A 13,932-nucleotide genomic window follows, 5' to 3' on the forward strand; every position below is an offset into this window, starting at 1 on the left:
TATTGCATTGTTTGGAGCTGTGCTTTGGGTCATTGTCCTGTTGTAGGAGGAAACTGGCTCAAATTCAGTGTATGGCATGGCATTGCAAAATCCAGTGATAGCCTCCCTTCAAAATCCCTTTTACCCTGTTCAAATCTCCCACTTTACCACCACCAAAACCCCTCCAGACCATCACATTAACTCCACCATGCTTGACAGATGGCGTCAAGCACTGCTCCAAGCATCTTGTAATTTCTTCTGCGCCTCACGAATGTTCTTCTTTGGGATCCGAACACCTCAAACTTAGATTTGTCTGTCCGTAACACTTTTTCCGATCTTCCTCTGTCCAGTGTCTGTGTTCTTTTGCCATTCTTAATATTTTATTTTTGTTGGCCAGCCTGAGATATGGCTTTTTCTTTGCAACTCTGCCTAGAAGGCCAGCATCCCAAGTCGCCTCTTCACTGTTGACGTTGAGACTGGTGTTTTGCAGGTACTATTTAATGAAGCTGCCAGTTGAGGACTTGTGAGGCATCCGTTTCTCAAACTAGACACTAATGTGCTTGTCCTCTTGCTCAGTTGTGCACCGGGGCATCCCATTCCTCTTTCTATTCTGGTTGGAGCCAGTTTGCGCTGTTCTGTGAAAGGAGTAGTAGACAGCGTTGTACGAGATCTTCAGTTTATTGGCAATTTCTCACATGGAATAGTCACAGTGAAGAGGGCACAGTGTGGACAGAAGCCAATGGAGGCTGACACTTCCCGGCCATGTTGCAGCCCAAGGCAAGCGGAGCACACCAAGTGGGTGTCCTTGGCCGATATCTTGTTTCCACAGGTACAGAGTCGTGCCAGGAGCTTCCCTTCGTTTGGAATGGGAGATTATTTTGTTGCCATAGCTGGGATGCTAAATTTCTAGCTTTCACTCTGTGGCACTCGAATGGCCGGATACCGTTTCCGAAATGACAGATTAGAAAAGATAGAAAAATGTACTAATAGCTAAGTAAAACCACAAAAGCTAGCTAGCGTGGTGGCTAGCTTGCTAACGACTAATCACTGTTGGGATACAGCCAACTTCGTCGTGAACGAGGTAGCCGTGTCACAGCTATACCCGGTCCTCCCTCTAATAATTTTCCTCTAACTATGGTGAAGGAAAAGGAAAATTGCAACCACTGCACATTCCAGAGAATCGGGCCTGGCGAGCGAGTTCTAAGCTCACGTCTGTGAACAGTTTAGCTAACTCTGGAAAATGCAGCCGTGTCAAGGTAAGCTTTCTGATGAGAAGCGAGACGAGGTGTTTCAATGACAGTCTGACTTTTTTTTTAAAAATTTTAGGAGGGACACCTTTCCCCAACTCACACGTCTCGAAGTCCAGCCAATCATGGGTGGTGTAGTTTAGCAAAGGCTTCTGAAGAATACGCTGGGGGCGTATCCCATAAGTGAAATACCAAAACGATTACTTGAAAGAGAATAACATTGTGTTATCTGATCACAGAACAATTGTCTCCCTAGGACCGGGTCATTCTGATGTATTGCACAAAAAGCTGAAACCATCAATACAATCATTGATCAGCAAAAAAACATACTTTGCCTTTGAATTTATTAGTTGGGCCTGGGTATTTAAATTTGTTCCTATATATGTTGTTTGTGGAATGCACAGTTAAAATAAGATGTGTTTGTTTATTTCTTCAGAAAGAAATATATAGGATAGAAGAAGAGATATTCTCTATCTTATAGAACAGAAAACCATGTCCATTGTATGCTGTAGATCTTCATCTGCTGCTCTCTAAACATTGGGCCCACTAGCTGAGCCCCTGGTTCATCTCTCAAAATATACACAGAAAGAAAACACGCATTCATGTATCGCTAATTAAAACTTACCAATTAAAACTTGACATTTGTCATTGTCTTTTAATACAATAATGGTGGTGAAATGGAGAGATACAGGAGCTTTTGCATAGAGTAGTTCTGACACAGATGTCCAATCCTATTGGATCAGCCATGGGGAGTGGTGGTGGCGGTGAGCTTGGTCCTCATTGGGTGAGGAGAAAACTGACTTTATTTTTATTTGGACATTTGCAGCAGAAGAAAAATCCTTAGCGTGGAAAATGTATTGATTGGCAGAAATGATTTAAAAACAGTTGTGAATGGTTACTGGGCATGCCATGAAACTGCCCCTCTAAACTCAAGGGGATGTGTGGCCGAGGCTGGGGTCATTCCTAATTCTGTCAACCTGACAAAATTAGGGAGACATGGTTGACTATGCAAGCCCCAAACCTTTGGTACATTCAGTGCAAAAAATATATTTACACACACCCACAACAGGTGCAGACATACATGTACACAAGGATGAGACATACAGGACCAGCACACACCGTGTGGTTCTCTGTGTAGCCATGAACCATGACCTCTAACCTCTGACCTATCATCAAGACAGGTGATCTCATGAATGTAACAAAAACAATTCCCTTAAAGTGTGTTGCCATAGTACTTCGTTAACATTAGTCATAACCCTTCATATAAACAAACATAAAGCTTATAACATTTCACAATTGTGAAGCCATAAACAATGTGGCACAAAAACTAAATATTTATTTGACCGCGTCCACCTCATCAAGGACACATTTATAACGCATTATAGCAGCATACCCTACAGTTCTTATCCGGCTCCTCCCGCCCTTTTCTCAACATCGATAGCGATATCCTCATGCAAAAGTTATTAAGGACAGACTTGTGTTGCACTATTTCTGCATGCAAATATCGAGATATAACAACACCATCTAGGGGTCCCGGGCTCAGTGCAGCTCACAGAGTTGCTGAGATGGACCTTGCATGCAGTTTCAAGCCAGGCTGAGATATGAAGGCTTCCTCCACAATGCATCACAGTGGGGCTTCCAGCCCGAGTGGTCTGTCTAGCTCGCACAGACCTCTGTACAGTAGTTGTAATCATGCGTACACACATAAAAAGGGTGTGTCTGTGAACACGTGCGCGTGTGTGTGTGTGTCTGAATGAGTCCGTTGGGTAGGGGATATGCACTGAGAAGTCCAAAACCAGGATGAACACGTGCTTTCAAGAGATCATAAGCATCTGTGTAGGTGTGTAGTGTATGTCCCGAGCTTATATATGCTTCCATAGCTGTGTGTACGATACTGAAGTAAGTACCATATCATGTGCTGCCCTCGTGTTTGTATCCTGGAACTATTATAGAATATAATTAAGAGTTGTAGCTCTGTTTTTGTTGTGTGTAACACACCTAGCCATTTGAATGTTCTTTTGACCGACCAAATAAACATTACAAAGTCTCTCGTTACAACTTTTCGGCTGTGACCCAAGAGGAAGAAATGGGTGCGCCCCACTATCGGGTCCCCAACCAACCCTCCTCAAAACACTGAGTGAAAGTGTCTGTCATAACAAGGCACGTGTCCGGTGCCACTTTCAGCCTTGGCTTCCATATTCAACAAATTTTAGGTGATCCACTTCCTGGTGTTTATTTGTCTTTGGCTGCAAAGGCTCCTCCCACTACAGCAAGCCAGAGGTGCTGAAGTTTCATACATTCAGTCTTTTATGTGATACATTCATCAGTTGTGGATGGGAGGCAATATCATTAGTGAGAAATAGAGCCATGTTAGGCAATGTCTCAGTGTGTGTGTGGAGCTACATATGTGTATGAGAAAGTGCATCTCATTTATTTTGAAAAAGAGTGACCCTACAATTGTATTTGTTATCGTGAGTTAGTGTGTGCCAGTTTTAGAGCCTTGCTCATGTAGTCTAGCATAAGAAGACAAGTACAGTGTGTTTTGGAGTGAGTCAATGCCTTTGGTGCACCTTAGGAGCTGTGACATACAATTTAATCCCCTCAGAAATTAATCATGAGAGTCATCTTGAAAGTGTGTGAGAGTGAATGAGTGTGTGTTTGAAGACAAGGAATTAGTCAAATTATGTATTATAGTGTACGTAGTCTCCAGTCCCAGAGTAGAAAGACACAGTTCCGAGGTCCAGAACAGGGGGTCAATCCAGGAGGAAGCATAGGGTATTAGGAAGAGGTGTCTCTGGACTTGAAGGGCAGGCTGAGCCCCTGTAGGAAAAAGGAGATACAGTAACCAAGGCCAATAAACAGATAAGAGAAAGCACAAGTGTGGTTGTTGTACACAGGAATCAAATGGAGGGCATCAGTGCAGGTAATGGAACAGTAACGTGATTCCAGGAAGTGTGGGATCATGGAGGCGGGAGGTATAGCCAAGCCGGAGGGGGGGGGGGGGCAAATTGGGATTGTCTTGGTGGTGAAATTGTCCCCAAAAGTTCTGTTGCTTCTCCAAAATGATAATTTCTGGTAGATGTCTATTCAGTTTCCATTGTGTACTGTGAGTACTGTCTCGCCTCAAGCTAAGGTGACAGGATTTCCTCTCCACCATTGTTCTTTCCCAATTCGACCCCTGGCTGTGGCAGCCATTTTGGAGAGTTTACTCCAAGCCAAAGGTGCTGGTTTCCTCTACGGCTGTCAGCATCTTCTCATAGAGCATGGAGAAAGAAGGGTACGGCGGGAGGTCCAGACGGTTAAAGCATGTGTGAGCCCTGTAGAGAGGCAGACTGATAGTGAGAGGAGCGCACTGACAGATACACATAACATACAGTCGTGGCCAAAAGTTGAGAATGACACAAATATTAATTTTCACAAAGTTTGCTGCTTCAGTTTCTTTAGATATTTTTTTCAGATGTTACTATGGAATACTGAAGTATAATTACAAGCATTTCATAAGTGTCAAAGGCTTTTATTGACAATTACATGAAGTTGATGCAAAGAGTCAATATTTGCAGTGTTGACCCTTCTTTTTCAAGACCTCTGCAATCTGCCCTGGCATGCTTGCATAATCAATGCTTGGAGTTTGTCAGAATTTGTGGGGTTTTGTTTGTCCACCCGCTTCTTGAGGATTGACCACAAGTTCTCAATGGGATTAAGGTCTGGGGAGTTTCCTGGCCTGGACCTAAAATATCAATGTTTTGTTCCCCCGATCCCACAGCTGAATCAACTTTAGGAGACGGTCCTAGCGCTTGCTGGACTTTCTTGGGCGCACTGACGCCTTCTTCACAACAATTGAACTGCTCTCCTTGAAGTTCTTGAAGATCCGACAAATGGTTGATTTAGGTGCAATCTTACTGGCACCAATATCCTTGCCTGTGAAGCCCTTTTTGTGCAAAGCAATGATGACGGCACGTATTTCCTTGCAGGTAACCATGTTTGACAGAGGAAGAACAATGATTCTAAGCACCACCCTCCTTTTGAAGCTTCCAGTCTGTTATTCGAACTCAATCAGCATGACAGAGTGATCTCCAGCCTTGTCCTCATCAACACTCACACCTGTGTTAATGAGAGAATCACTGACATGATGTCAGTTGGTCCTTTTGTGGCAGGGCTGAAATGCAGTGGAAATGTTTTTGGGGGATTCAGTTCATTTGCATAGAAAAAAGGGACTTTGCAATTAATTGCAATTCATCTGATCACTTTTCATAACATTCTGGAGTATATGCAAATTGCCATCATACAAACTGAGGCAGCAGACTTTGTGAAAATTAATATTTGTGTCATTCTCAACTTTTGGCCATGACTTTACACGCACCGCATACACACTATTTTATGTGCATACATCTCACACACACACATAAGAATAGCACATAAGAATAGCTCATATAAACAGGTAGGCAAACATGGACAGACAGAGGGGTGTACTATACCTGGGTAAGGAGGTTATTTTACCCCACTTCTCCACACAGAACCTTCGTGGTCCATTGCTACCTCTGAGGGAGGCAAAGCCCTCATAGGGAATACTGGAGGTGCCCGTCACAAACTAAGGAGACATATACAATCCCCATTTAGGTAACATTTTATTTTATAGTGCCTAATGACCAGGTTTTTGCTGAGAAACTACATGTTAACAGGGCAATTATGTCAATATTACCCGGAATTATTTATCGGTTACTAGGGGATTAATTGTACCAGGAAGTTCCAAATGTTACCAAATAATATCACCTTCAATACCAGATAAATACCAGTGGAAACAGGGCTGAAAAATAAAGAGTTAGCAAAGTTAAGACTGGGGAGCTCAGCCTTTCGTCAGTATCAAACTATATTGGAGTGTCCCTTGAAAAGTAGTACCTGCAGCAGTCGGAGTCTCTGCTCATTGTTGAACCTCTCCACTGCTGCCCAGAACCAGCGAATGACTATGTGGTTGTCATGGTAACCTAGGGAGAAGGATGAAAGGTGTACCGATCAGCCATAGACCAAAATAAGCCTGATCTTCTTAGAAGCACAATCTGTAACAAAAGTGGTGCCCATGAGTTGTGCGGAGCCAAGCAGTAACACCTGATTCCATCAAAGGCATGATCTAAATCTTTAAAGACTAACATTAGATGATTAATATAATCAGGGGCGTTACTAGTTGGCTGGAAAAATATCCCCCCACACCATCTGACTCTCCAAGGCTAAAACTGCCCCCCGCTGCTCCTCGGTCTCTACCTCCTCTGTACTCTGTGTTGTTTCTCCAGTCGGCCAGGTCGATCTCTGCAGTGCCAGCAATCACCAACTCCAGCTCTCTGGCATCAAACACAGACACCAGCCTCACGTCCACCACCTGACCAACACATGTCACAATTCTGATACATTTTCTATTACAGAGACATTACCACCTGGCCAAGACATATCACAATACTAATATACTCCTAATACATTAGGAGTAACCACATAAATTGTTATTGGCATGCATGATTATCTATTTCAGATAAATTACCCCTTGCTGCATCATTATCTATTACACAATAGCTGACGTAGCGCTGCATCATTATGCGGATACAATGCCACTTGACCAATACATATGACAATGATAGACCATTATCAATGATGTGTGTGATGTCATAGGGCCCTGTGTTTTGTGTAACTATGTCACAACCTGGATTTGAACCTTTATTTAAAGCTTTTTCATCAAACTATCCCCTTTTCTTTTTATGTCAGATTTTCCAGCACTATCCTCAGACAATTGCTTAGATTTTGCTGTAATTCTAATTTCTGTCTAAGGCTTAAAATACAGAATAAAATCTTGCTATGTCACATGATTGCACAAAACACAGAGCCCTACCTCATAGAAGCCTCGCACCAGGCTCTCAGTCTGCTGAGCCACACCCCTTTCGATGCGCCACTTAACCATGCGCTCGATGTACTCCTTCTTATTCTTCTCTGACACTGGAACACCTGCACCGCCTGGCTTCAGCTCTCTCTCTGTGATCTATAGGGCCGTAAAGATAGAAACACAATATAGGGTGAATCCTACCTTACCATTGACATCAATGAATGACTAAGTAAAGTCAGGATTCACCTCCAAATACAACACATTGCAACAAGCAATTAAATATCAAATGCAGGGTAGTGTATGTAGTCTAAAATGATTGAAGATACATACAATACATTCATTATTCAAAACACAAGCATACACACAGACCTGCCCGAAGACCTCCTCGTTGACGGTGAAGGTGAGGTCCAGCATGTCCTCGATGTCATTGTCCTTCATCCACTGTAAACTCTGGTGGAACTCCTCGTCCAGGAATTCCAGGTCACTCAGGTCACATGGGCTGTAGGGGTCAAAGGTCAACAGAGGTGAAAAATGTATCTCATAACTAAGTCTTATATTAACATTTTAGTAATTTAGCATGATGTTTTCCAGAGTGTATATCAACCACATAATGAAAGCATGGCAACTGAATAACTAAAAAGTCAAATCAATCTAACCAAATCCTGTCTGTTCAGCTCCTTCCAGTTCAGTAGTTACTACCTAAAAAATAGTGAGGTGTGTATTTGTCATATAATTTATTTTATGCTAAAGCATAACTAGCAATTTGCCAGGGTGGTTGCATTGTCAAACATATACAAATGTGGTGTTCATCGTGATAGGATCCCTAGCCATTTGCTAGCTAAGAGAACCTGATTGAGAAACTTACATACGCAGCAGGCCCTTGTAGAACGGGCGGGTAAAGAAGGCATCCAACAGATACTGGTGGATCAGAGCCAGGCCCAGGATACGCCCACTGAAACGAAACCTGGAAGACAGCAACATTGCTAGGTACAGTATGTACAGTATACGATGACAAGTCAGATGTTATTATAGGTCTATCTGCGTCTTTGTTCTTTATTTTATCTACAGCATGTCTGTCTTCCTAAATACGACCACTCGCCTGTCCATCCATCCATCCATCCATCCGTCCATCCATCCTGGTAGTGTAAACTTGTCACTCACCACTCGTGATGGTTGTCCACGAAGGCAGACATGGGGCTGATCTGCACAGTGTAGGTGTCGTTGGCAGAGTACTCAAACAGACCGTAGTAAGGGTTAAACAACTCCCTTGACACCAAGAAGAAGAACTCCCTCGAAGGGCCGCTGTAGTCCAGCCTATAACACACACACGTTTCATAAATCATGTATTGAGATTATGGAAAATAAACAATGTACACAGAGACAACATAACAACCGATGCAAATGAGCAAACTTAAGGTAATGTGTAGAAAATATTAAAAGACCTAAACTACAAAAGCAACACTCACCCTTCCTCTCCCACAAAGCTGACATACAGCTTACTCCTCTGCAGGTCTTTGCGGGAGTAGCACATGATCTGATTGAAGGCATCCTCCAACAGGTGATCTCTACGAACGATCAATCTGGAAGAAGGAAAAACAGCCAGTCATGAACCCACTCAGGCACAGCACACACGCACACAGTTTAAGGAATTAACAAATCTAATTTTATTGGTCACATAGACATATTTATCAGATGTCATTGCGGGTGTAGCGAAATGCTTGTGTTCCTAGCTCCAACAATGCAGATCCAAACAATTCACAAAAATACACACAAATCTAAAAGTAAAATGGAATTAAGAAATAAATCAATATTAGGATGAGCAATGTCAGAGTGGCATTGACTAAAATACAGTAGAACAGAACACAGTATATACATATGAAATGAGTAAAGCAGTATGTAAACACTATTAAAGAGACTAGTGTTCCATTATTAAAGTGACCAGTGATTCCATGTCAGAATACTGCTGAAATTTAGCGGTTCTCTCAACCTGTTGAATGACGTCATCAAGTACTCACTTGACTTTCCCAGGTCCCTGGCCATAGCCCTTTGTCTCCAGCTTGCGATAGAAGTTTCTCAGTTTGGCCTCAAAGTCACGTTTGTACGGGGCAGGGGCACGTGCATTAGCTCTCTGAGTACCTGAGAATGGGGCGGGAGGAGGAGGAAGAGGAGAATGAAAAATAGACAAGTTCCTCAGAATATCGTAATTGTATCTCATTATTACAACTTTTATTAGCATAGATTTGGTTCGGAAAAAAAACACAAAACTTCACTAATTGAGAGCGCTAAGCTACTTTTATAGCTCAAGGCTTTTTCTCATTATCTTGCCCTTTCTTGGATGGATAGTTTCGATTAGAAGCAAGACTAAGGGAAGAAGAAGGGCATGAGGAGAAAATATATGTGTGTGTGGTCTCACCAGGGGAGCTTTGAGGGGAGGAGCAGTAGCTAGGGTGCAGTAAGGCAGCAGGTGGCACATAGGACATGACCTCCTCGTCAAACAGGCTAAGGGAGAGAGGAGTACTTAAATTCTCACTCTCACACAGACAGACACGCAATACCTTCTCGTACACACAAACATACACCAAACACCAATCACAAACAGACATTAGCACATAAAGACGCACACAAAGGTCCCACCTGAGCAAAATGACTAGATCAGCATCGCTAGAGAGACGAGCAAGCCCAGAAACACCCTCGCTGCGAATGAACTGTAACCTTTCCCTGCAGACAAACACATTAACATTCGTGATACTCCTGTTTGGCATAATCATAATACATTTAGGAGGTTAAGATTAAGGGTTAAATATCTGACTAAAGGGTTCCCATGGTGATTGGGGTGACCTACTTGAGTGAGTGGTTCCTGACGAGTTCTGGTTGCCTCTCTTGCAGGATCTCAATGATGTTGGGTTGCCGTAGAAATGCCACAATCTTGTCATTGTAGGCTGGGGAGAGACCCGTGTAAATATCAACATTACTGTGTCTATTAGTGCATAAGTTAGCCCTGTATATAGCACGTGTGTGTAAAAAGTTTAAATAGAGTGTGCTTATATTCTTCCTGTTTCACTGCATGTACAAGTGGGTAACCTGTAGGAGTTTGAGGGGTGAAACAGACATGTTTTTTTGCATATCCCAACTCCCCTTGAGACACCCTCAGAGAGTGGGACGTGGCCAGGGACCCTTGGTGCAATTAGGGTTAAAGATGCACTATGCAGAAATTGCTCCGCCATTTCCGGGTTGCTAAAATTCTAATAAATTGCCTAATTTCAGTTTTGTGACAAAACAAGCAGTCATTGTGTGGTGAATCATTGTACCATCTAAACCACTGTGAAATAGATTTTCCATAACTAAAATATTGTATATTCAGCTGTTTTGAAGCTGCTGTACAAAACCGAAAGTACAGTAAAAGACAACAAAAAAAACTTCAGAACAGGAAGCATAAAAATAGCACACATAGATCTACCTCTTTTTGACTTGCTTTCAATGGGAATGGAAGTCTATAACTCATGTTTCTATGTGTATTTGGTCATATACCAAATTGTAGCTTTAAGTGGAGCAATTAGGGTTAAGTGCCTTGCTCAAGGGGAGAATTTTCACCTTGTCCGCACAGGGATTTAAACTAGCAATATTCTGGTTACTGGCCCAACACTAACTGCTAGGTCACCTACCGTGCATGCTTGTGTACTCACCTACAGGCACGAGGTCCTGGTATTGATTGCGAGTGGACCCACTGAAGGTGCTGGAGGGGCGGGGCATGACAGGTGGGTTGGAGTGTTGCGTGTCATCTACCACCTGCAAGGGGACACTCCGAGTCAGGACGGATCCCTCTGCTGCTACCAATTGACACAATCAGGGAACTCCCAGCCATAAACCCAGCATTGTCATTTGTTTTCAATAGAAACATACTACTACTTACACCCATTTTAGGAGGTTAAGGAACCATTTCAATCTTTTTGATACATTATGAATTTTTTGTTCTATTAACCTAGTATTAGTCTTGCTAATTAGCATTATGATTGATATAGGTCTTATTAAACCAGCTAGTCTTAGTGATGATCACAGGTCAGTATTCCAGTGTGTCAGTGGTGTAGTGGGTGTAATAGAATAGATTTAGAGCTGATCTCAAGCCTGTATTAGTGGTGCAGTAGTACAGCAGTTTGCTGCGTTCACAGTCAAGATGAAACCAGATGTAACATTTTCAGCAAGACAATGGCAAATTCTGATGAGGCCGACGACGGACAATATCATCCACTGCAGCGGTATTTTCTTTTTTGGATGTTAGTTGGCATGTTCTTCAAACCAGCCAGGAAAATTGCCAAGCCACACGTAGGTTAGTCCACTAGTTAGCATGCCGTCATGCAGTCCAGTCAGACTTTTTTTTAAGTGGCCTGTGTGAATGCAGCAGTAGTCTCTCACCTCGCCTGCGCTGTGGCTGCGTTGGCGGCTGAGGTGCTGGCGGTGGGTCAACAGGCCAGTGGAGCGTGCACTCTGGAGGGGGAGCCGTGGGTCGATGAAGGTAGTGGAACGACGATTGTGATCCACAAAGAAGGGCTGTGAAGACACACAGCCAGCCACGTACAGTAAGATAGATAAAGAAACTACAGTATATGCATGCAGGTGTACATACAGTACCAGTCAAAAGTTTAGCCAAACCTACTCATTCTGTATTTTTACTATTTTCTACATTGTAGAATAATAGTGAAGACATCACAAATATGAAATAACATATGGAATCATGTAGTAACCAAAAAAAAAAGTGTTGATCAAAATATACTTTATATTAGAGATTCTTCAAAAGTAGCCACCCTTTGTCTTGATGACAGCTTTGCACACCCTTGGCATTCTCTCAATCAGCTTCACTTGGAATGCTTTTCAAACAGTATTTTCAACAGTCCCACATGCTGAGCACTTGTTCCTTTACTCCGCGGTCCAACTCATCCCAAACTATCTCAATTGAGTTGAGGTCGGGTGATCTGATGCAGCACTGCAACACTCTCCTTCTTGGTCAAATAGCCCTTATAGAGCCTGGAGATATGTTGGGTCATTGTCCTGTTGAAAAACAAATGATAGTCCCACCAAGCGCAACCAGATGGGATGGTGTATCGCAGCAAAATACTGTGGTTACCATGCTGGTTAAGTGTGCCTTGAATTCTAAATAAATCACAGACCGTGTCACCAGCAAAGCACCCCCACACCATCACACCTCCTCCTCCATGCTGCGCGGTGGGAACCACACATACAGAGATCATCCATTCACCTACCCTGCGTCTCAGAAAGACAAGGCGGTTGGAACCAAAAATTTCAACATTTGGAAACATCAGACCAAAAGGACAGATTTCCGGTCTAATGTCCATTGCTCATGTTTCTTGGCCCAAGCAAGTCTCTTCTTATTATTGGGGTCCTGTAGTAGTGGTTTCTTTGCAGTAGTTCAACCATGAAGGCCTGATTCACACAGTCTCCTCTGAACAGTTGATGTTGAGATATGTCTGTTACTTGAACTCCGTGAAGCAATTATTTGGGCTGCAATTTCTGAGGCTGGTAACTCCAATTAACTTTTTCTCTGCAGCAGAGGTAACTCTGGGTCTTCCTTTCATGTGGCGGTCCTCATGAGAGCCAGTCTCATCATAGCACTTGATGGTTTTTGCGACTGCACTTGAAGAAACTTTCAAAGTTTTTACATTTTCCGGATTGACTGACCTGTCATAAAGTAATGATTGACTGTAATTTCTCTATGCTTATTTGAGCTGTTCTTGCCATAATATGAACTTGGTCTTTTACCAAATAGAGCCATCTTCCGTAGACCACCCATGCCTTGTCAGACACAACTGATCGGCTCAAAGGCATTGAGAAGGAAAGAAATTCCACAAATTAACTTTTAATGAAGCCTCATGATTCCAAGAGTGTGCAAAACTGTCATCAAGGCAAATTGTTACTACTTTGAAGAATCTCAAATATATTTAGATTTGTTAATCACTTTAATCATACACTCCATATGTGTTATTTCCTAGTTTTGACATCTTTACTATTATCCTACAATGTAGAACATAGTAAAAATAAAGAAAAACCCTGAAAATGAGTATACCCAAACTTTTGACTGGTACTGTATATATTATACAGTGCATTCATTAAGTATTCAGACATCTTGACTTTTTCCATATTTCGTTATGTTACAGCCGTATTCTAAAATTGATTAAATACACTTTTTTCCTCATCAACCTACACACAATACGGATGAATAAAAATAAATGAAATATCACATTTACATAACTATTCAGACTCTTTACTCAGTACTTTGTTGAAGCACCTTTGGCAGCGATTACAGCCTCGAGTTTTCTTGTGTATGACGCTACAAGCTTGGCAGACCTGTATTTGGGGAGTTTCTCCCATTCTTCTCTGCAGATCCTCAAGCTCTGGGAGAGTCGCTGAACAGGTATTTCCAGGTCTCTCCAGAGATGTTCGATCGGGTTCAAGTCCGGGCTCTGGCTGGGCCACTTAAGGACATTCAGAGACTTGTCCCGAAACCACTCCTGCATTGTCTTGGCTGTGTGCTTAGGGTCGTTGTCCTGTTGAAGGTGAACCTTCGACCCAGTCTGAGGTCCTAAGCATTCTGGAGCCGGTTTTCATCAAGGATCTCTCTGTACTTTTCTCTGTTCATCTTTGCCTCAATCCTGACTAGTATTCCAGTCCTTGCTGCTGAAAAAACATCCCCCACAGATTGATGATGCCACCACAATTCTTCACCATAGCAATGGTGCCAGGTTTCCTCCAGACGTGACACTTGGCATTCAGGCCAAAAAGTTCAATCTTGGTTTCATCAGACCAGAGATTCTGGTTTCTCATGGTCAGTTC

General features: G+C 42.7%; 1 protein-coding gene across 1 annotated transcript in view; it reads right to left on the reverse strand.

The window, feature by feature from the left end:
- Positions 1 to 4,289: 4,289 nt before the first annotated feature.
- The window catches only part of LOC139380068 (HECT, C2 and WW domain containing E3 ubiquitin protein ligase 2a), a 35,031-nt gene continuing 25,388 nt past the window's right edge, over positions 4,290 to 13,932 (reverse strand). The window contains exons 15-29 of the mRNA XM_071122530.1: positions 11,500 to 11,634; positions 10,773 to 10,875; positions 9,932 to 10,028; positions 9,724 to 9,807; positions 9,503 to 9,588; positions 9,105 to 9,225; positions 8,556 to 8,669; positions 8,251 to 8,403; positions 7,955 to 8,053; positions 7,459 to 7,588; positions 7,099 to 7,245; positions 6,483 to 6,597; positions 6,123 to 6,208; positions 5,702 to 5,814; positions 4,290 to 4,543 (exon numbers count right to left, since the gene is read on the reverse strand). Of these exons, the coding sequence (XP_070978631.1) occupies positions 4,432 to 4,543; positions 5,702 to 5,814; positions 6,123 to 6,208; positions 6,483 to 6,597; positions 7,099 to 7,245; positions 7,459 to 7,588; positions 7,955 to 8,053; positions 8,251 to 8,403; positions 8,556 to 8,669; positions 9,105 to 9,225; positions 9,503 to 9,588; positions 9,724 to 9,807; positions 9,932 to 10,028; positions 10,773 to 10,875; positions 11,500 to 11,634 (1,695 nt within the window). The 3' untranslated portion in view covers positions 4,290 to 4,431. The remainder of the gene's footprint in view (positions 4,544 to 5,701; positions 5,815 to 6,122; positions 6,209 to 6,482; positions 6,598 to 7,098; positions 7,246 to 7,458; positions 7,589 to 7,954; positions 8,054 to 8,250; positions 8,404 to 8,555; positions 8,670 to 9,104; positions 9,226 to 9,502; positions 9,589 to 9,723; positions 9,808 to 9,931; positions 10,029 to 10,772; positions 10,876 to 11,499; positions 11,635 to 13,932) is intronic.

Source organism: Oncorhynchus clarkii, chromosome 22, assembly GCF_045791955.1.
Source record: "Oncorhynchus clarkii lewisi isolate Uvic-CL-2024 chromosome 22, UVic_Ocla_1.0, whole genome shotgun sequence".
In the NCBI taxonomy this organism is placed as follows: Eukaryota; Metazoa; Chordata; class Actinopteri; order Salmoniformes; family Salmonidae; genus Oncorhynchus; species Oncorhynchus clarkii.